This window comes from Budorcas taxicolor, chromosome 10 (genome assembly GCF_023091745.1).
Source record: "Budorcas taxicolor isolate Tak-1 chromosome 10, Takin1.1, whole genome shotgun sequence".
Classification (NCBI taxonomy): Eukaryota; Metazoa; Chordata; class Mammalia; order Artiodactyla; family Bovidae; genus Budorcas; species Budorcas taxicolor.
In genome coordinates this window covers 25,819,432-25,843,626 of record NC_068919.1, presented here as the reverse complement: position 1 = coordinate 25,843,626, position 24,195 = coordinate 25,819,432, and the positions used below count along the sequence as shown (strand labels likewise).

The 24,195-nt window shown below is 37.6% G+C and overlaps 2 protein-coding genes across 2 annotated transcripts; both read right to left on the bottom strand.

Moving 5' to 3' along the window:
* Positions 1-8,023: 8,023 nt before the first annotated feature.
* LOC128054321 (olfactory receptor 4N5-like) lies at positions 8,024-8,962 on the bottom strand. Its single transcript, XM_052646939.1, has one exon. It carries the CDS (start codon positions 8,948-8,950, stop codon positions 8,024-8,026), a length of 927 nt encoding a protein of 308 aa, XP_052502899.1. The 5' UTR covers positions 8,951-8,962.
* A 13,685-nt stretch (positions 8,963-22,647) lies between these two features.
* Positions 22,648-23,586, bottom strand: LOC128054319 (olfactory receptor 4N4C). The gene has a single exon (XM_052646937.1). It carries the CDS (start codon positions 23,572-23,574, stop codon positions 22,648-22,650), a length of 927 nt encoding a protein of 308 aa, XP_052502897.1. The 5' UTR covers positions 23,575-23,586.
* Between the last annotated feature and the right edge of the window lie 609 nt (positions 23,587-24,195).

The window sequence follows — 24,195 nt, the reverse complement described above, 5'->3', positions numbered from 1 at the left end:
TGTTATTATAATTTCTCACATCTAGACCCACGTTGTTGTGTCCCTACAAATATCTGACATATTCACCACTTCAGTTATAAACAATGTTTCAACCCTTTCCAATATCCTGGGAAAACACTGAACATTTCCCTCCTCTAGATTTAAAACAGACAAAGTGCTACAGTCTTATTCCCATTCAGCCATGTGCTCCTATAGCACTGTGGTCCACTCTCAGAGTCTACTGTCCTGTACCTTCTTGGGATTCCTGCCTTCTTGAGCCATATGAAAAATTTCCTGATTGAGTTACAACGTAACTCGAAATATCAAGATCTTTGCATTTTGGTGGTTGTACTGTACTTGAGACTTAGCAGCTTGCTTGGAATTTCACACTTTTCTCCTCATCCACCAACACAAACTTTTGTGGAATTTCCATTTTCTGCCTGCTAACTCTCTGCCTTGCTCTCTGTTTTCTCTTATTGTCCTCCTCTGACTTGGTGTCCTTGTATTGCTCTGACTCCAAGCTGGTCACCAGTTTCCAACAATAACTCTACTTTCCCCATCATCTAGAGGTAGGTTCCAGCTGTATCCCTGGTGAAGCATTGCTTATGTAGCCACTCCTTCCTTGAACTACACAACTTCATTACACTCTCTCGGTCTCAATTCCTTATTGTTGTTCTTCGCAAAGCCATGTCTCTTTTGCAACCCTATGGATTGTAGTCTGCCATTTCCTTCTCCAGGGGATCTTCCCAACCTAGGGATCAAACCCACATCTCCTTTTTGGCAGGCAGATTCTTTACTACTAAGCCACCTGGGAAGCTCCCAATTCTTTACTACATTCTCCCAATCCCCTTCTTTCTCTGATACCAGCACGATGCCCAAGGGAGAGCCTGTCAACAAACAACAGGTCACAATACAAATTTTCCAGGATACATTTTTTAAATTAGTTATATTAACACAAAAAATCATAGCATACAGGAGAGGTAAAGAGCAATAAGATCCTATAGTCTAATCCATTCCTTTCCAAGACAAGAACTAAAGCTACTATGGTAGCAGCACTTAAGTGAGAGAGAATGAGTTTTCTTTATTAATAGAAGAATGTGAGTATGTACTATACAGTTGAAATATATAAATTATTAGCACAGATTTAACCAATGAATGCTCTTTTTGGTATATTTGAATAACTAAAAAGAAGCTTAGAGGCTTAACACTGTATAATTAAAAGAACACTAGTCACTGCAGGAGAGGGGAACCCAGTTTTAATGCTCAGTCTGTTTAGTGGTGTAGGCTCATTCCAGAAAGGTCAATATGATGATCCAATGAAGAGTGATAATAAAATAGTATAAATATGTATTACATGTACATAATTATGCATATATATGCACATATCACTGGCTTGTAGTTTTATCTTTTCAAAATCCTACATTTAATATGTATTATATATTAATGTAATGGTATATGAACTTTATAAATATATACACATATATTTAAGGCACATGCTCAAAAAATTTTGTGGTCAATATGAAATGTTTTTAAATATAAAAATTGCTACTCTACAGAAAAATACAATGTAGTATATATTAATATTCTACATACTATTTAACAAGCACAGTTGTCTTAATTTCTTTGAAATATTGGATATAAAGAGGAGGATAAAAACCTTGAAAGACAAAGCTAGTGACTCAGTACTTAGAAAAGAAAGATAGGTGTGAGTAAAAAAAAAAAAAAAAGAAAAGTGAAAAAAACAGTAAGTCTATACAGTGCATTGTACATACTTTAGGAACATTAGAAATATCTGTTTCAAGTCTCTCTAGAGCTGAATATAATGGCTAACATACAGGTGTTATGACTACAGATGGAATTTATTAAAGTCTTATTTTAAAGTATCAGCATATATAAGTATACAAACACCACATACACATGCACACACGTGCACACACATTCACACACATGCACACACAGTGGCAAAATGGGACCCACATGGAATTATAACAGAAAGTATTTTTCAGACTCTCAAAATTGTAATAAAAATATTTGGTAACTTCTGAGCTTGCTTCTTAACTTTTCTCTGCCTTAGACAAACACTTATCTCAATATTCATTCCATCATCTGCCTATAAAAACACACCCAGGAAAACCAGGAATATAAGTGAAGAGCCTCTTCCACTTATTCTTAGGTTTTGTGCGTCCCACAAACTCACTCAGAATTGGTCATTTTATGATGTGTCTGTGTTTGATGATATCTTTAATACATCAGAGGATTTCTGAAGGTTTTTTTGATCGAGGGTTATAGGCTCTTCCACTCTGCCTATTTCCTATCATTCATCTTACCTTTTTCTCTGTTACCCAACAGACAGGATTCCACAGTACCTGACATATTTCATCCATTTTCTTTTTTTGTCCTCTTTTCATATATATATATATATATGATCTATTTTTCTGAAATTGTGGCTGACATAGAACCAGAGACTATGTATCAGATGAACATTTTTCTAGGTAAGATAAAATACAATTGTGAAAAATATCCTACAAAATATGGCCCTTTTCAGAATCAAATAGTCTATGTTATCCAGATTAATGGGGCAAGTGTTGTCAGAAAAGGCTGAAAGAAATCTAAATTCTCACCACTATATCCCTAATCTCCTTGGTGCTTCAGCTAATTAAGAGATGTGGCAGTGATGATACAGTAGAGGAACAGAAAGGCCAAGGGGACAGCCTCCCTCACTCTTAGGGCAGAGACACAAACGTCATCAGGCAAGGCTGTGCCTGCCTGGAGGGCAAACTGTGGTGAGACCAGCTCCTGGAGCCAGGTGTATGGAGACCCAAGGAGCTTACTTCCCCATCTCTTTGAAACGTTTCTCCATGTTTCCTTCTTTATTGTCTCTTTCTCTTTCTCTCTCCTTTCAAAAGGAAATCTCATTGCTGTCATTCCAGTGGAATGAATATATTTAATAAAGTGTCCAAAATTTTGAGTGCTATGTCTGTAAGCATATTGGTTAAAGCTTATAAATTAAATGCAAATTAACTTTTTACATATTACCAAAAAATGTAAATTAGGTTAAAAACATCACCAAATATGTAATTGATACTGATGCTGATGATGAATATACAAAGCACTAAACGAGTGTATGGGTCTTCAGTCAGGAAATTCATTCATTAATAAAATATCTAATAGACAATGGTGATATGAGGATCAAAATTGAGGTGGTGATGGTAATAATAACTCATTCAAGTAAGTTCAAATCAAAACTAGCCCTTCAAATATTTTATTAAAATAAATACAATTTATTATATAAATGTGTCTAATGAAAGGACGTATTGCACTAGAGCCTTTGTCAGTGTCTTTAGGATGAACCCTGGGTGATGGTGGTTACACAAATCCAAATGTCTCATTCAGTGAAACAACTAAAGATTAAATAGCTTTCATGTAAAGTTCCCAATGCAGTCAGCTGTTTGTATATCAAGATTTTTCTCAGTTTCACAACTTCCTATCTAACCATCAAAGTCCTATGTTGATAAATAATAGAATAGGGAACAGTTGAAACTATTAAATATGTTGAGTATGGAAAATAAGAGATCTGGGCTAATGTTCTGGAATCTCATAAAATCTTTGAATTATTTCTCTGGAGGCTTAGCCTTTTCACCTCTATCTTTCATCTAAGTTTAAAAAGAAAAGAAAATATATCAGTAATTTGCATGCTCATTGGGCTTTTTTTTTCCTCTTTAAAATGTTTTATTTTATATTTGCATATAGCTGATTGACAATATTGTGATAGTTTCAGGTAAACAGTAAGGCAACTCAGCCATAGTTATATACATACATATATCCATTTACCCTCAAACTGCCCTCCCATCCAGCCTACCACATAACATTGAACAGAGTTCCCTTCATCATACCACAGGATCTTGTTTGTTGTCAATTTTAAATATGCTCCTTGGTTTTAAACAACATGTCAACTCTCTGAAAGCTATTGATCATTTCAATTATGGTAATTGAAGAAAAGTGTCCACCATTAAAGTATTTCTAAGTATCAAGAAGAGATGGAAATCTATTGGGGAGAGGGTAGAAAATGCCACACTCATGAATTCAGACCTAAGGCTCTGACTATTCCTGCTCAAACTCTGACCTCTACTCCATTTCATTCCAAGGCAGCTGATGAACCAGTAGAATAGTTACAGTATTTTTTCTTTTGTCCTTTTCTCATTTCTCATTAACATGAGTAGCTCCCAAACTCCAGAAATTTGAAAGTCCAAGTTTTATGTTGCTCTCACAATGTTGCCAATCTCCACATTCCATAAAACATTAACTGACCATTCTTGTCATTGTTCATAAATATTTGCATGGGGTAGCAGAGTCGGACACAACTGGAGCGACTTAGCAGCAGCAGCAGCAGAGAACATTAGAATTTGAAATCTCCTTGAACTCTTTATGATGACATGGAGAAAGTGCTTTGGAGATTTGAGGCTGCCACAACCCTGCTGACTATTTTCAAAGCGAGTTATTATGTCAACTGAATTTGGCAAAGAAAATAACAAAGCTTTGTAAAGGGCAAATATTTTAGAATATGTCATCTAATGTCCCAGGAGGTTAATCCTGAATTCTAACACCAAAATCCTATCAGTGACTTGAGATAATACAACTCTGTTGGAAGCCTATTAGTTAGGTCAAAAGTAAATAGAAAGTTAAGAAAAGTTTATTTACATCTTAAAATAAAATCAAAAAGAGAAAAAGCATAAATAAATGATGAGAGATTGTTGCTATATATACTGAGGAGGCAAGTAAGAGTCAAGATGAGGATGAGGCAGGTGAGGTATTGTCTCTAGCACAAAATTTATGCCTTAGTAATCAAGATGAATGCTATTTTAATGCAATACTTAAAAGTCATAGTGGAAAAGTTATGAACGGGATATCACTTTTTCACAATAAAGACATCAACAGTACAGATTTTCCCTTTTGCCTCAGGTTCCAATATGGCCCAAAATGATGCTATTACTAATTCAGACTTTATCTAAATTTAATATTTATTTTATCATGGTTTTTAAATTATTTTTTATTTTTTAAATATTGATTAGACCCAAAAATATTATTCTTAATAATTCAGACAAAGAAAGACAAGTATTGCATCATATCACTTTTATGTGGAATGTAAAAAAGTATTACAAATGAATGTATATGCCAAACAGAGATAGACTCAAGATATAGAACATAAACCAGTGCTCACCAAAGACAAGAGGAAAGAGAAAAGGCACCTTAGTGGTATGGATTAAGAGATACAAACTATTATGTATAAAATAGATAAGCAATAAGAATATATTATACAGCACAAGGAATTATAGCCATTATATTATAATAACTTTTAATGGAGTATAATCTATAAAGGAAATCAACTGAATATTCAATAGAAGGACTGATGGTGAAGTTGAAGCTCCAATAATTTGCCACGTGATACAAAGAACCAATTCATTGGAAAATAACATGATGCTGGGAAAGATTGAAGGCAGGAAGAGAAGGGGGCAACAGAGGAAGAATTGGTTGGATGGCATCACTGACTCAATGGACACAAGTTTGAGCAAACACCAGGAGATAGTGAAGGACAGGGAAGTCTAGTGTGCTGCAGTTCATGGGGTCATGAAGAGTCAGACACAGCTTAGTGACTGCACAACAAATCTATAAAGACACTGAATCACTATGCTATATACCTGAAACTAATATAACATTGCAAGTGAACTCTTCTTCAATATAAAAAATAGAGAGAGAAGATAAATAATAATATCTAACTATACTTTGCCTAGTGTTTTAGAGAGTTAAATCCTTTTCTTCTATATAACAGGTATGAGGATCTAATCTTTCAGATTCTTTTAAAGGGTAATTGAGCTGGAGCTTGAAATCATCTTTAACTATATGGAGTTTAGCCAAGAGTAGTTTTACCTTCAGTATCTTGCCACTGCTACCGAAGAAACTATATCTTCGATTTTGTCAGAACTGAAATGATTTTGAGCCATAATTCTTATAGTTTTGTTGTCCTTATGACAGTTCTGTAGGTATCAACATCAAGTACTATAATGATGGCTGAGAATATGCACCAGCCAATGTGAAGTGAAAGTCCCTCAGTCGTGTCCGACTCTATGACCCCACTGACTATACAGTCCATGGAATTCTCCAAGCCAGAATACTGGAGTGGGTAGCCTTTCCCTTCTCAAGGGGATCCTCCCAACCCAGGGATCGAACCCAGATCTCCAGCATTGCAGGCAGATTCTTTACCACTGAGCTATCAGTGGAGCCAGCAGTAAGCACTGATTTTCACTTCTTCCTCCATTTCTCCTTTTTTGAGCAAATTATTTGTATAGGTTTCAGCAGTAGTGGGGGAGAAATTCATGAGTGAGCTATCTATTTTCGTGTTTGGAGCTTTCTCAGATGCTAATCTGTCCACAACCCACATGTCATAAAAGGGTCTCCTTATTTTTCCTCTCACCTTTACAAAATATCTCAGTCCATGTCAGGATCACACCACCATATCCCCATATCCCCATATCCATACTAGGTACTTGCCTGCAGTAATGGAGCTACCATAGCTCTCTGCTCTTCTACAAAGGCTCTGCCTTTCTCTGGAGCTCAATACAAAGGTGTCTTTGCTTCATCCACTCTCTGATGGCCTCATAGAAAAGTGTAATTATTATTTTCTATTGATTTTTTTAATATAAATTTATTTATTTTAATTGAAGGCTAATTACTTTACATTATCGTATTGGTTTTGCCATACATTGACATGAATCCACCACAGGTGTACATGTGTTCCCCATGCTGAACCCCCTCCCACCCCCTCTTCATACCATCCCTCTGGGTCATCCCAGTGCACCAGCCCCGAGCATCCTGTATCATGCATCGAACCTGGACTGGTAATTTTCTATTTTCTGCTTTTCTTATTGTTGATAATACATGAACAACATTCTTCTAAAAGCTAACCAGAACCAGTGGTCTTTATTCTCATGGTTTGTTTTTGAGAATAAAATTATTTTTATGTTTATAATCCTTTCCATTTCTCCCTGTTAACTGAAGATTCATTTCAGTTGTCCATATTTTCTTCATCTATTTCACTGTTGTAGTTGTTCAGTCTCCAAGTCATGTCCAACTCTGCAACCCCATGGACTGCAGCACACCAGGCCTCTATTTCATATTCACCTATTAATTTTTTGTATGTTTGGTGAATTAATTTCTAATTTATATACATTTCCTTAACAGCTTTTTAACTTTAATTTTAGGCATGGATGGTCCTTTATACCATCCTCAGTTAAGGAGGAAACCTCTATAATTATGCAGAAATGAACTCACATATCCACATGGAGTGGGCAGATTTTCATCACTCTTTGCCTTTTGGCCACACATATATTTGTTAACATGCCAAATGTAGCTGTTTTTCTTTTCAATTTTTTTCCATTAATCATAATCAGGAAGCTCTGAAAACAATCAAGTGAAATAATTGCATGACATTTTTTTTCCATAAGACCAATCATTTTCTTTTCTTATCCTGCTACCAGATTTGGGTGAAGGAGGAAAATATATATATATCAAGAATTTCAGGCTTTTTAAATTGTTCAAAATAAGACTGTAACATAACATATGACTTGCGAAGATTCATTGTCTTTACTGGTCTTTGCCCAGAATCTTTATAATGTTGTCCTAAATCATAAAAGAAAAATTGCAAATGAATCATTCACCTGCTTAAAATACTAAGATGAATTCTTACTTCAAATAGAATAGAATAAAACTTTTTATTTTGGTGTAAAAAGCATTATTTATATGACACTATTGCCATATATAACTTAAGAACTAAATCTCTCACACTTATTCCTTACTCCAACCAGGCTGGTGTTTCCTTTATGTTCTTGAATAACATAGCATGTTTGTTTTCTTGTTATTATAATTTTCCCCCATTGACCACAATGGTACCTGGCAATGGGAGGCACTCAATGAAAAGCAATATTTGTTAAATCAGTGAATAATTTTCAGCCAGAATTTCCCCTTCAAGACTTCTTATTATAAAGTCCATTTAACAAACCATATGTTGACTCAATATCTTCCTCATGGAAGCTTTCACTTCCTGGTTGCGAAGGGTATAAATCACAGGATTCATCAAAGGAAAGATCACTGTGTGGAAAAAGGAAACCACCTTGTCTGCTGATAAGGCTGTGAAGGGACGAGTGTAGATAAAGATGGCAGGCCCAAACATGAGAAGTATAATGATGACATGAGTGGTGCATGTGGACAGCGCCTTGCTCTTCCCTTCAGAAGCAGACCCATTTACATGGCAGAGGATGACTGCATAGGAGGCCAGAAGGCCCAGAAAGCATAGCAGGGTGAGCAGGCCACTGTTGAAGACCATCAGGAGCTCCACCACAAAGGTGTCCGTGCAGGCCAGCTTGATGACTTGAGGCACATCACAGAAGAAGTTGTCCAGTCGGTTTGGACCACAGAAGGGCAAGCGGAGGATGAGGGCCACTTGGATAATGGAATGAACAAAGCCTCCAAGCCACTGAGCCAACAGCAAGGCATAGCAGGCTCTAGGGTTCATGACAGCCGAATAGTGTAAAGGACGACAGATGGCAATGTAGCGGTCAAAGGCCATCACAATTAGGAGCAGCATCTCTCCTCCTCCAAGGAAGTGCAAGAAGAAGAGCTGAGTGATGCAGCCTCTATAGGAGATCACCTTCTGGTCAGAGAGGAAGTCCACCAGCATCCTTGGAGCCACAATGAAGGAGTAGGATGCATCCAGGAAGGCCAGGTTGCCCAGAAAGAAGTAGAGGGGGGCCGTGAGGCCGGGGTCTGACCTGATGGTGAGGATGATGAGGAAATTTCCAGGGAGGATGATGAGGTAGAAAATTAAGACTAGTGTGAAGACCAGGAGCTGAATATTTTGAGACTGGGTCAGACCAGCAAGGATGAATTCAGTTACCACAGTACTGTTCTCTCTCTCCATTGTCTCTGTCTGTAGTACATAATGAAGCAGAGTTTATTGTTATTACAGTTTCTTACATCTAGACTTGGATTGTTCTCTAGGTAAAAATACCTGACAATTTCACCACATTCATTATAAACAATATGTCTTAAGTAATTTTTTGGAACGTGTACAAAGAGACACAAAAACCTTGACAAAATGCTAGTGACTTAGTCACTAGGAAAGAAAGACACGAAGAGAGAAGTATGAGTGAAAAATAAGAGGAATGTAATACAAAGAAAAAAAACAATATATACAGTAGTTTGTTATGGTACATATTTTAAGAAATATTAAAAATGCAAGCTTTACATCTCCCAAGAACTGAGTGGAATGACTAATATACAGGTACTACCATCCACAGATGGAATTGTTGAAAATCTTCCTTTAAAATGTCAGCATATATATGTATAGAAACCCTGCATGTAGCATGCATGCACACACACACACACTCAGAGGCAAAGTGAGACTTACACAAAATTGTAATAAAAAATATCTTGTAGGGCCTCCAATTAGCCTGTCTGCTTACTTCTTAACTTGTCTCTACTTCCACAGACAGTTATCTTCGTATTCATTCCATCACCTGTCTATAAAAATACACCCAAGTAACCCAGGAATGTAGGTGAAGAGTTCCCTCTGTTTCCTCTTAGGTTCACTGCATCCCACAAGCTCAGCCAGAGTTGATGTGAGTGATGTGTCATTTCGTGACGTGTCAGCGTTTGATGATATCCCTAAGATGTCAGAAGACTTCTGAACGTTTTTATAATCGAGAGTTATAAGCTCTTCCACTCTGCCTATGTCTTGCCATCTCTGCTTTTTCACTCTTTTCCAACAAAAGGATTCCATGCTACCTGACATACTTGATCCATTCTCTTCCCATATCCCGTTCTTATCTATGTATTTTCCAATTCAGAGACTATGTATCAGGTGAACGTTTCTCTAAGTAAAATAAAATACATTTCCAAAAAAGAAATACAAATTATGACAATCATCAGAATCAAAAATTATATGTTAGACACATTAGTGGGAAACTGTTGTCAGGCTGAGCGTGTCCCTGGTGGCTCAGTGGTAAAGAATCTGTCTACCAATGCAGGAGACATGAGTTTGAGCTCTGGCCCAACACGCTGTTGTGCATCTAAGCCCATGTACCACAACTACTGAGCCTGTGCTCTAGAGGCTAAGTACCACAACTACTGTGCCTACACGCCACAACTACTGAAGCCCAAATACCCTAGAGCCTATGCTCCACAAGAGAAGTCACCACAGTGAGAAACCCATGCACCTCCCTCAACTCAAGCAGAGTAGACCCTGCTTGCTGCAGCTAGAGACAAGCCCACATAGCAACGAAGACTTAACACAGCCACAAATAAATAAATAAATAAAATCATTTCAAAAAAAGAGCACAAGAATCTTGAAAAAAAAAAAGTATTTAAAAAAATTAAAAAGGAAGAGTCTGAAAGAGAAATCTAAATTCTCACCACTATATTCCTAATTCTCTTTAGACCTTCAGCTAACTAAGAGATGCATCTGACTCTGGCAGTCATGATACAGTAGAGGAATAGGAAGGCTAAGGAGATAGCCTCCTTCACTACTTGGGCAGAGACACAAACATCATCAGGCAACGCTGTGCCTGCCTGGTGGGCAAACTGTGGTCAGACCAGCTCCTGGAGCTAGACGTTCCCCATCTCTGAACATTTCTTCATGCTTCCTTTCTCATTTTCTCTCTTTTCTCTTTTATTCATCAAGAAGCCTTTCATTTCCTAATTTATTTTAAGAGCTCATTTGCAGTTTGTTTTTCCCCTGTTAATTTATTGTCTCTCATTTGCTACTAATTTTATTTCCCTTGTTATTTTGCTTTCTTTAAATCTAACTCTTTATCATTTTCTCTTCTTTCTCCCATTCTTTTATTCAGATCCTTTCACCCTGAAATGTTTTCACTCTCTCCACTTCTTATGTTCATTGTTATGCCTATCTTGCTATTTTATTCTAAAGAGCATCACTGTTGTTTCCTTTCAAGCAAGAATGAGCAATGTGTATGCTTTCCATCATCTTCCATTCTAAACATTTGGTCTACAAAAGAATAACTCAGTATGGAGTACTAACCATTTTCCCAGATTGCAGGGAGAAATATCAATAATCTCAGATATGCAGATGACACCACCCTTATGGCAGAAAGTGAAGAGGAACTAAAAAGCCTCTTGATGAAAGTGAAAGAAGAGAGTGAAAATATTGGCTTAAAGCTCAACATTCAGAAAACTAAGATCATGGCACCTGGTCCCCTCACTTCATGGGAAATAGATGGGGAAACAGTGGAAACAGTATCAGACTCTATTTTTTTGGGCTCCAAAATCACTGCAGATGGTGACTCCAGCCATGAAATTAAAAGACTCTTACTCCTTGAAAGAAAAGTTATGACCAACTTAGACAACATATTAAAAAGCAGAGACATTATTTTGCCAACAAAGGTCTATCTAGTCAAGGCTATAGTTTTTCCAGTAGTCATGTATGGATGTGAGAGTTGGACTATAAAGAAAGCTGAGCGCCAAAGAATTGATGCTTTTAAACTGTGGTGTTGAAGAAGACTCTTAAGAGTCCCTTGGACTGCAAGGAGATCCAACCAGACCATCATAAAGGAAATCAGTCCTGAATATTCATTGGAAGGACTGATGCTGAGGCTGAAACTCCAGTACTTTGACCACCTGATGCGAAGAACTGACTCATTTGAAAAGACCCTGATACTGGGAAAGATTGGAGGCAGGAGGAAAAGGGGCGACAGAGGATGAGACAGTTGGATGGCATCACGGACTCAATGGACATGAGTTTGAGTAAACTCCAGGAGTTGGTGATGAACAGGGAAGCCTGGCATGCTGCAGTCCATGGGGTCACAAAGAGTCGGACATGACTGAGTGACTGAACTGAACTAACCATTTTCTCTTGAATGAAGAAATTTCTCTTCAATTTACAAAACCTGAACCACTCATTAATTACTATCCATTTCCTCATATTTTTTTCTGCATATAAATGAACCTGATAAAATGAGTTGATTATCTTTCTTAAGAAAAATAAATCTCATTACTATTTCTCTAATGAAATGACTATATTTAACAATATTTCCAAAACTTTGAGTACAACATCTGTCATATTAATTGATGCTTGTAAATTATTTAAACATATATTAACAAGTTCACATATTCTGAAAAATGTCACTTAGGTGACATGATCAAATGTTTAATTGATACTTATGCTAATAATGAATACATAAACCATCAAACAAATGAATGCACCTTCAAAAAGGAATTCCCTCCTCAATAGAACAGATTGATTATTTAAATTACTTGTAAATATCCTTTAAATGGTAACTTTCTAGACAATGTCTTCACTGAATTTGATTTGGAATCATTTTATCTGATTATGATGACTCGGCTCAGCAATTCACTAACTCCTGACCCTGGACAAGTCACTTAGATTTCAGAAATCTGAATTTTCATTCAAGAAATAGAATAATATGTTGATTTTTTTCTGACAAGGGCTATATCAGGATCAAATTGAGCTGATGATGGTAGTAATAGCTCATTTAAGTAAGTTTAAAGAAGAGTAAAAACCTGGAAAATATTTAGACATTAAATGGTACCTCTAATGAATGGACACATTGCCACTAGAGCCTCTGTAAATGTCTTTACGATGAACTCTGGGTGATGGTAGCTGCACAAATCTGGGTGATAAATAGAGATAAGAAACTGTGGAGGCGAAAAAGACTTCATATAAAATTCCTGTTTTTACAGGAAACTATTCTCTGTTTCACAACTTTCTATCTAACCATCAAAACCCCTGTTTTGATAAGTAACAGAATCACAAGCATCACAAGAAGCTCTCAAATATGTTGAGTATGGAAAATAAGATATGGGCTAATGTTCTGCAAAACATAAAATCTGTGAAGCTTTTCTCTGGAAACCTTGGCCTACCCTCTTTGCATCTTCTTCATCTGTACTGTAAAAAGAAAGAAAATATATCAGTCATTTAAATGCTTCTTGGTTTTAAATGAGATGTCAGCTCTGAAAGCTATTGATCATTTCACATAATTATGGAAATAGAATGAGTGTTTGTCCACCATTAAAGTAATTCTAATTATCAAAAATAAATGGAAATCTATTGGGGAGAGGGCAGAAAATGCCACAGTCATGAATTTAGACCTAAGCCTCTGACTATTCTTGCTCAAACTCTGACCTTTAGTCCATTGCATTCCAAGGCAGCCAATGAACAGTAGAATAGTTACAGTATTTTTCTATTGTCCTCTCCTTCTTGTTTCTCAAAAATATGAGTAGCTCCCAAACTTCAGAAATCTGAATCTCCAGGTTTTACACAACTCTCATAATGTTGCCTTCCTCCCCATTCCCATAAAGCATTAACTGACCATCTTTGTCACTGTTCATACATATTTGTCATCACAAAGAGAACATTAGATTTTGAAATCTCCTCTCTTTATGACGCAATGAAGAAAGTGCTTTGGAGATTTGAGACTGCCACAACCCTGCTGACTATTTCCAAAGGGAGTGATTAGATTGTCAACTAAATTTGGCAAGGAAAATACCAGAGCTTTGTAAAGGGCAAATATTTTAGAATATGTCATCTACTGCCCCAGGGGGTTAATCCTGAATTCTGACACCAAAATCCTATCAGTGACTGAAATAGTACAACATTGTTTGGAAGTCTATTAGATCAAAAGTAAATAGAAAGTTAAGAAGTTTATTATATCTTATAATAAAATCAAAAAGTGAAAAAAATGTAAATAAATGATGAGAGATTGTTGATATATATACCAAGGAAGCAAGCAGAATCAGGTTGAGGATGAGACATGTGAATTATTGCCTCAGGTGCAAAATTTACCCTGATACCCAAAGCCCTAGTAATCAAGGTAAATAAAGTTTTAATGCAATGTTTAAAAGTCAGAGTTAATGTAAAAATTATGAACAAGAATATCAATTTTTCAAAATAAAGACACCAACATTACAAATGTTTCTTTTTATCTCGGTTTCCAATATGGCTCAAAATGGCACTATTACTAACCCAGCATTTATTTAAATTTAGTGTTTATTTTGTTTATCATAGCTTTGTAAAATTAATTTTGTTTTTTTACAATATCAAGTAGACCTAGAGAATATTATACTTGGTGAAATGTTAGACAAATACTGTATTATATCATTTATATGTAAAATGTTAAATACTAATGAATGTTTATGCTAAACTGAAACAGACTCACAAATATAGAACACAAACTAGTGGATATTATAGTGACAGGGCAAATTAGGGGTATGGGATTAGAAGATACAAACTCATATGTACAAAATAGATCAGCAACAGGATATATGGTATAGCCCAGGGAATTATAGCTATTATCTTGAAATAACTTCTAATGGTGTGTATCTGAATCAGTATGCTATACACTTGAAACTAATAAAATATTGTCAATTAACCCCACTTCAAAAATTTGATTAGAATATTGTTTATCACTAAATTTTTGTCACTCCCTTAGATTTTGCCCTCCAAGGCATGTGCATTACTCAGTCCTTTATCTTCACCATCATTCTGGCCCTAAAAGCAAATAATGTGGTCAAGTCAGTAATGAGTGTGTAAGATTCAGCATGTTGCTGGTTTCTGGTAATGTAGACATAGCAGACAGAATATGAACAATGCTCATTCAGTGCTGGGGTCCAGCCCCGGTGGATCCAGGGAATTCGAAGTGGGGACGGCGTTGGTGAGGAAAGACTTATTTATTGATTAATATAAGACTAGATTAGGAAGAAATAGTGTAGTAGGAAAATTAAGTGGAGAAAAGAGGCTGAATAACTTGGTTTATGGGGAAAACCAATAGAGTTCCAGGTAAGGAACTTGCACCATCTACATTAGGCCACCGGTGTCTGTTTGAATATCGGAGAGTGCCCCGCTTTGGGCTCTCTTACAGATCTTAGAAGCCGGGACAAGTAAGTAGACATGGTGAGCCTCCACGCCCCAGATGGGAATTCAGCCAGAAAAAGAAAAGAACGACATGGGGAAGCCCAGCATCGGCGCAAGACTCCAAAAACTATTTTTCAAAATCAGCTTATATACCCCAAGTTGTACATAATGGAATATGCAGAGTTATGCAGGGGCAGCAGTCCTGACCCTCATTGAGACAAGGTTTCTTTTTGCATACCCTCCTGTATACAAAAGGTCTCAGGTGGTTCACATTATCTTCTGGCCAAGAGGCTTGTTAACATTTTTATGGCTCTCTTCCTGGATAATTGTCTATCAACCAGAAAACTTCTTTTCCCTAGAAGTGTTTTTTCTTTACTCTGCATCACCCTCAAAGTACTAAATAAAGTTACATTCCTGTAGAACAAAGGTGCAGTGGGTTATAACAAAGAAAGTACTTAACTCAAAGATCTAATGTTGCTAATACCAGGTCTACTACCTGTTTTTCTATATACCAACTATATCTAAAAATAAAAGATATAAAAATTTGGCAGCAAGTATTGGCTCAACAAATGAAACCTTTAATCAGTCCTATTTTAATGATTTTGACTCCTCAGAAGCCCCTACATTCCTAGGATGTTTTAAGCTTCCTGTGCCTCCCGCAATCAGGAGGCCTCAAACAATCACATGCGAAGCTGTACGAGTCCTGCAGGCAGGCTAAAAAGCCATCAGAGGGGTTTTTGGATTGAAACACCCTTTCAAATGCAGAAGACTAAAGCCTTGAGATGACTTTTTCCAGAGTGTGTCAGGAGAGTGGAAAAGTACAATACAATAAGGCAGGCATACTCTTGTTTTGGGGGGTACATGCTCAGGAAATACCAGGGGGAAAACCTGAGATCTGACTCGACCTTGCACATCAGAGCTCCGCCGCATGACCTTGTAACAGATGAGATTCCTCACCCTGGCTCCCGGCAATTCAGTTCAGTTCAGTCGCTCAGTCATGTCTGACTCTTTGCGACCCCATGACTCGCAGCACGCCAGGCCTCCCTGTCCATCACCGACTCCCGGAGTTCACTCAGACTCACATCCATTGAGTCAGTCATGCGATCCAGCCATCTCATCCTGTCATCCCCTTCTCCTCCTGCCCCCAATCCCTCCCAGCATCACAGTCTTTTCCAATGAGTCAACTCTTTGCATGAGGTGGCCAAAGTACTGAAGTTTCAGCTTTAGCATCATTCCTTCCAAAGAAATACCAGGGCTGATCTCCTTCAGAATGGACCAGTTGGATCTCCTTGCAGTCCAAGGGACTCTAAGAGTCTTCTCCAACACCACAGTTCAAAAGCATCAATTCCTCGGCGCTCAGCTTTCTTCACAGTCCAACTCTCACATCCATACATGACCATTGGAAAAACCATAGCCTTTCCTAGACAGACCTTTGTTTCAAAGCCTAGTACTTCTTAGATAAAAGAACTGTGTGGTGTAAAATGTATCACTTCCTCAAAGGTGAGTGACCTCCTAAATAGGATATGAAAAAATGTATCCTGATCTTGGTATTTGTTGTTTACTCACTTTTTCTTTCCTCAGCTAAAACAAGGAATGGAGAGGTATTGTTTTTTTTTTCATTGACTATTACTACAATAAAAAATTAATTAAAGTTCAGAGTAATTAAATGCAACTTAATTTAGTCTTTTTATATCTGGTTGTTGTATTCTTTGTTTTGCCTTAAAAGGAAATCTGAGTTTGTGTGTCACTTCAAAACTAAATCACTAAACACACATTTCTGTAAACTAAATAAAATTCATAATCAAATATGTATTTGTTCTAATCTGTTTTCATCTCAAGGACATAGTGTGAGAAATAAAAAAAGAGAAGAGAGAAAAAATAAAGAAGTACAAGGTTAGAATGACCAAAACAGAACAAGAAAACAGGGGAAAGAAAGGCTCATGGAGACATAAATGGAAAGACAATTATAAAATTTTTGAAGATCAAGAGACAGAGAGACACTGATCTGTAATACATGTTCCACAAATCCACAAACTACAAAAGGAAACCAGTGATAAAGAGGCCTGTATATAGGAAAAAGAAAGAAAAAGAAAATACACAGCGTTAGATATGCACTTAAGTGGAGTTAGAGCCCCACCTTGAAGTAGGTTAGAGTTCTGCCCCCAAAAGTCTTTAACTTTGAAAATTGTGATGTTTTTCCATAATTATAAACATAATCTGAGGCTTTCCTCACTTCTTAACCTTCATCCCAATATGTAAGACAAAGTTAATATGAAGATCTAAGCTAGTTCTTAGAGGCTTTTTAAAATGGGATCTTTTTTATTTTAAAAAATACTGATATTATTTATTTCTATTACTGAGTTTTTTGACACATTCTTGTGCTTCCCTGGTGGCTCAGATGGTAAAGCGTCTGCCTGCAATGTGGGAGACCCAGGTTCGATTTCTGGGTCAGGAAGATCCCCTGGAGAAGGAAATGGCAATCCACTCCAGCACTCTTGCCTGGAAAATCCCATGGACAGAGGAGCCTGATAGACTACAGTCCATGGGGTCGCAAACAGTCGGACACAACTGAGCGACTTCACTTTCCTTTCACTTAGATTTATCACTGAACTCAATTAACTTATTGGGTGTCTCCCCTGAGCCTGGCAGTATTGTGTCAACAGTACAGTACAGACAAGACAAAAGTCCTTTCCTTTAGAATTTTACAGTCTAATTCAGGGAGACAGACAATAAGCAAACAAGCAGGAAAGAAAACACAGATAGTGATGAGTGTTAGAAAGGAAATATAGCAGAGTGTGAGTTGGAGAGAGCTTGGGAAAGAGATCGGTGTTTTAGAAAGGATGGTCAGAGGGGATCTTTCTGAGGATCTTACTCTTTTTCATTAAAGTAAAATCTGAGTGTCTAAAAGAAGCCATTCCAGTAAGTGGTCATCAAAAAGAAAGATGTGTATATCAAACAATAACATCCACCTCTTTCTGAAAAGGCTAGTAAAATAGTCTTCTCTTTTCCAATTTAAAAGGAAAGGAAGATCTGATGTGTTGTGAAATAGAAAAGGGGTCAGAGTGCCAAGAGAGTGAAAAAATTTATACAGAGAGAAAATTCCTTCCCATTTTTTATCCCCCAACACAAACTTCACAATAGGAAATAGCTATTACTCTTTGTGCATCTTCCCCAAAGCATTATGTATACAAAAACTAATGTCATTATACAGTCTTTTCTCTCTATTAGTAAAAAAGGTGATAAATATGCAAAAGTAGGGTTTGTTTAAATAAATTTTAATAGCTGCATACAACTCAATACTTTACAGGCATTTAAAGTATATTATGTATGTATAACATATACATTCATGCATAATATAGGTTCCAGAATATTTTTTAAAAAGTAATTTAAAAAACAACATATATAATATGTCCTTATATTTAGACAAAAAGTTTAAGTATGTACCAAAAATGTGGAAAAAATACTTTATGTAAATTCTCTGACCTTTATTTTTATTGAATATATTGCTGTTGTTCAGTCACTAAGTCATGTCTAACCCTGCGACCCCATGGATTGCCGCACACCAGGCCTCCCTGTCCTCCACTATCTCCCACAGTTTTCTCAGATTCATGTCCTTTGAGCTGATGATGCTATCTAACCATCTCATCCTCTGACACCCTCTTTTGCCTTCAATCTTTTCAGCATCAGGGTCTTTTCTAATGAGCTGGCTTTTCTTATCAGGTGTTATATATGTTTCATCAATTCCTTTCTACCACAAAGTCAGTTTTTAAAATTATTATTAACATAATCACACTAAGTAAAACTCTATATTGATTCCTATTTAAAATTTTTCATCAGCTTTATACAATAAGAAATCATAATGCACACATTACTCATTCATTTCTTACTAGCCATTACTGAGAATCTATCAGAGCAAGTCATTGTGATGAAACACAAATTTAATAGTACAAACTCTAATTTCAAAGAAGATAGAAAATTTTAAACACAGACGCATATAAAACAATAGTAAAATCTTGTAAAAGAACTGTGCTTAGAGTATCGTGAGAGCAAAGAGGAGTAAACGCTGGTATGAGCACTGGAAATAAATCAAGAAGCAGGAAGCACTTTGGTTCAGTCTTCACTGAAACGTTCATCAGCAAGAGGTAAAGGAGAACAGTGTGCAAAGTTACTGAAGAATCAAACTCCCCTCCTGTGCTGAAACAGTAAGAGGCGAGATTGGAAAAGTGGCTAATTTCTAACAGATTATATTTGATTCAGTTTACAATTCATTGGAAGAAATTCAGGAGATAATCCAGGAGACTGCTGTTTTGCACTACACATAAAGGGTATATCTAACTGATGATAAAATTGACAACTTCTCAGCTATGTTGTGGAGAAGGCAATAGCACCCCACTCCAGTACTCTTGCCTGGAAAATCCCATGGACGGAGGAGCCTGGTGGGCTGCCGTCCCTGGGGTCGCTAAGAGTCAGACACGACTGAGCGACTTCACTTTCACTTTTCACTTTCATGCATTGGAGAAGGAAATGGCAACCCACTCCAGTGTTCTTCCCTGGAGAATCCCAGGGACGGGGGAGCCTTTTGGGCTGCCATCTATGGGGTTGCACAGAATCAGAAATGACTGAAGCGACTTAGCAACAGCAGCAGCAATGTTGAGCTATTATTGCTACATCCTGTAGATATATCATGAGAATTTTTCAGTATTTTTCAAAAGTATACTCTTATGTTTTAAATTCAAAATTTATGATAGATTTAATCTATCATAATCTATCTTAATCTGATAGATTTATTCTGGGACATAAGACAAATTTCAAACTTTTAAAAACTGAGATCATATTAAATAGGTTCTTAGACTACAATAGAATTAAACTAGAAATGTATTAGGCATATTCTCAAAACTTTAGGAAAAAACACACTCTGAATAACCCATGAGTAAGAAAATCAAAGTCAAAATTAGAATATATTATTAATGGAATGCAAATGAGAACACAAAATAAAAAATATGCAATATGGAGATAAAGTAGTGCTGAGAGGGAAATTTGTAGCACCAACTGATTTTATTTAAAGGGTTTATAAGAAAGAATTTAAATCAATAATTTAATTTCCAAATTTAGGAAAAAAACATGAAATTAAATCCAAAGAAAGAAGAAACTAAATAATATAGGTAAAGGAAGAAATATATAAATTTCTTAATTAGAGAAAAATAAATGAACCCAAAAGCTAGTTCCTCGTAAAGAACAATAAAATTCATAAAAATTTAGCCACATTTTCAAGGGGAAAAAGAGATTACACAACTTAATAACATCAGGAGTTAAAAAAACAATTATTATGAACATTACAGAAATTAAAAGAATGCTAATGAAACATTCTGAGCAATTTCATGCCAATAAATTTGATAACTTAGCTCGAATGCACAAAATCCTAAGACCATTAATTACCAAAACTAATTCAAGAAGAAACATAACTTGAATAGCTGTATATTTACTAAAGAAATTTAATTTGTACTTTAAAATCTTCCCACAAAGGAAGCTTCAGACCCAATTGCTCATCTGATGTATCTGCCAAACAGTTATTCAAGAAATAATGAAATAAAAAATAATCAAACTCTCAGAAGATAGATTATTAAAGGAAAAATATATTTCATATCCCCTGTAATATTTCTGGTGTACATTAAGTTATTAAAAGCACATGAATATATTTGCACATATTTGTAGAATATGTTTCTCTTCTCAGTCATTTCCAATTCAGACTCATTGTGATCAGAGCACATTTTCTATATGAAATACAGTGAGACTTTTATGGGCTAGCCTATGATCTATCTTTGAGAATGACTGATGCACTTGAGAAGAACATTTGCTTGTCATTGTTGAGCACAGTAGTCTATAAAAAGTCAAATTTGTAGATAGTGCTGTTCAAATATCCTGTAAGCCTTAGTCGCTCGTCTGTGTCCAACCCTTTGCAATCTCAAAGACTGTAGCCCACCACCTGGTCTACAGGTCTACATCCTCTGTCCATGGGATTTTCCAGGCAAAAATACTGAAATGAGTTGCCATACCCTCCTCCAGGGGATCTTTCCAACCCAGGGATTAAACTCAGGTCTCCTGCATTGCAGGCAGATTCCTTGCCGTCTGAGCCACCAGGGAAGCCCATCTCTACTGACAGCAGCTCACATATGCTGCAGTTTTAAAAAAATTAATCTCAATATAAGCTGTTGGATCCTCTATTTCTTTATTAATATAGGTTTAAACATCTATCAGTTCAGTTCAGTCGCTCAGTCGTGTCCGACTCTTTGCGAACCCATGAATTGCAGCACGCCAGGCCTCCCTGTCCATCACCAACTCCCGGAGTTCACTCAGACTCACGTCCATCGAGTCAGTGATGCCATCCAGCCATCTCATCCTCTGTCGTCCCCTTCTCCTCATAGCCCGGCACATATAATGGTCTCCTGCTGCTGCTGCTGCTAAGTCGTTTCAGTCGTGTCCGACTCTGTGCGACCCCTTAGATGGCAGCCCACCAGGCTCCGCAATCACTGGGATTCTCCAAGAAAGAACACTGGAGTGGGTTTCCATTTCCTTCTCCAACGCATGAAAGTGAAAAGCGAAAGTGAAGTCACTCAGTCATGTCCGACTCTTAGCAACCCCATGAGCTGCAGCCTACCAGGCTCCTCCATCCATGGGGTTTTCCAGGCAAGAGTACTGGAGTGGGGTGCCATTGCCTTCTCCATAAAAAATTTTATAAGTACCTAATTTTCCACATTAAACCCCACTATACTGAAAATAACTAGAGTGGTTTATGTAGTCTCCAACAGAATCTACAATACTAATAAGTATCATTATCATAATCAGATTGAAATCAGTTGAAAGCAGATTTTAACATCCAGGGAGGATTTGCAATAGCTCATTAGTAATGATCATGAAGCTCTGAAAAACAATCAAGTGAAATATTTGCATGATATTTTTCCCATAAAACCAATTATTTTCCTTTCATATATCTACCAACTTTGAGGGAGGAAGAATATATATGTTTTGAAGAATTTTGAAACTTTTTAAGCAGCTCAAAACAAGTCTGCAGCATAACATTTGGCTTTTAATGATGTTTTGCTGGCTATTGATCTCTGCCTGGAATCCTGATGATATTCCTCTAAATCATAGAAGAAACAATTTCAGATAAGTCAGCTCTCTTGCTTAAAGTACTAAAAATGAATTCTTACTGCAATTAGAATAAAATAAAACTTCTTATCTTAGCCCAAGAGACCTTAGTTATTTGACCCTTACATATAAATTGACACCTAAAATCTCTCACACTTATTCATTATACTGCAACTATTCTGGTGTTTCTTTTATGTTCTTTAAACATACAAAGTGTATTTTCTTGTTATGCATAAATTTCCCCCACTAGTTACAATAAAGTGAAGTGAAGTCTCTAAGTTGTGTCCGACTCTTTGCGACCCCATGGAGCCTACCAGGCTCCTCCCTCCATGGGATTTTCCAGGCAAGAGTACTGGAGTGGGGTGCTATTTCCTTCTCCAGGGGACCTTCCTGACTCAGGTATCAAACCCAGGTCTCCCACATTGTAGGCAGACGCTTTTACCGTCTGAGCCACCAGGGAAGTCCCAATAGTTATAGTAGTACATGAAAAATGGAAGGCACTCAATGAAAAGCAATATTTGTTAAATGAATGAAAGATTTGCAGCCAGAATTTCCCGTTCATGACTTCATATTATAAAACCTATTCAGAAAAACACATGCCGGCTCAATATCCTCCTCATGGAAGCTTTCACTTCCTGGTTGCGAAGGGTATAAATCACAGGATTCATCAAAGGAAAGATCACTGTGTGGAAAAAGGAAACCACCTTGTCTGCTGATAAGGCTGTGAAGGGACGAGTGTAGATAAAGATGGCAGGCCCAAACATGAGAAGTATAATAATGACATGAGTGGTGCATGTGGACAGCGCCTTGCTCTTTCCTTCAGAAGCAGATCCACTTACATGGCAGAGGATGACTGCATAGGAGGCCAGAAGGCCCAGAAAGCATAGCAGGGTGAGCAGGCCACTGTTGAAGACCATCAGGAGCTCCACCACAAAGGTGTCCGTGCAGGCCAGCTTGATGACTTGAGGCACATCACAGAAGAAGTTGTCCAGTCGGTTTGGACCACAGAAGGGCAAGCGGAGGATGAGGGCCACTTGGATAATGGAATGAACAAAGCCTCCAAGCCACAGAACCAACAGCAAGGCATAGCAGGCTCTAGGGTTCATGACAGTCGAATAGTGTAAAGGACGACAGATGGCAATGTAGCAGTCAAAGGCCATCACGACAAGGAGTAATCCCTCCCCTCCTCCAAGGAAGTGCAAGAAGAAGAGCTGAGTGATGCAGCCTCTATAGGAGATCACCTTCTTGTCAGAGAGGAAGTCCACCAGCATCCTGGGAGCCACAATGAAGGAGTAGGATGCATCCAGGAAGGCCAGGTTGCCCAGGAAGAAGTAGAGGGGGGCCGTGAGGCCGGGGTCTGACCTGATGGTGAGGATGATGAGGACATTTCCAGGGAGGATGATGATGTAGAAAATTAAAATCAGGACAAAGACCAGGAGCTGAATATTTTGAGACTGGGTCAGACCAAGGAGAATGAATTCTGTCACCACTGTACTATTTTCTATCTTCATCTCCTGTGCCTGTAGTACATGGGAGAGTAGAGAATTATTTCCAGTTCTTCTCCCACTAAAAACTGTGAATTCTACATCTATGATATTCCATTGCTGCTGCTGCTGCTGCTGCTGCTGCTGCTGCTGCTGCTGCTGCTGCTGCTAAGTCGCTTCAGTCGTGTCCAACTCTGTGTGACCCCATAGACTGCAGCCCACCAGGCTCCGCCGTTGCTGGGATTCTCCAGGCAGGAATGCTGGAGTGGGTTGCCATGCCCTCCTCCAGGGAATCTTCCCTGACCCAGGGACTGAAGCCGCGTCTCCTGCACTGCAGATGGATTCTTTACCCATGAGCCAAAGGGGAAGCCACTTCCAGCCTTTGTTCTATAAATCATTAAGTGCCAACACCCAAGTCTTGAAGCCACACTGTTCTGCTTCTGTCCTGTGCTCCTGTTAACTGCTCTCTCATGCAGCACTCTGTCCTGCCCTGCATTTGTTTATGATTCACATGAGGCATATGAACTTTTTAAAATTCTTCAAATTTTTATTTGAATGGAGGGGGAGGTGGTAAGATGGAAACTGACAGCAAAAAGGAATGGCAGAGTTTTTTAAGGCAAGAAACATTCCATATCTCGTCTGTAATGG

Excerpts from the sequence above, each read along its gene's own strand:
- LOC128054321 (XM_052646939.1), bottom strand. The coding sequence starts at position 8,950 with ATGGAGAGAGAGAACAGTACTGTGGTAACTGAATTCATCCTTGCTGGT.
- LOC128054319 (XM_052646937.1), bottom strand. The coding sequence starts at position 23,574 with ATGAAGATAGAAAATAGTACAGTGGTGACAGAATTCATTCTCCTTGGT.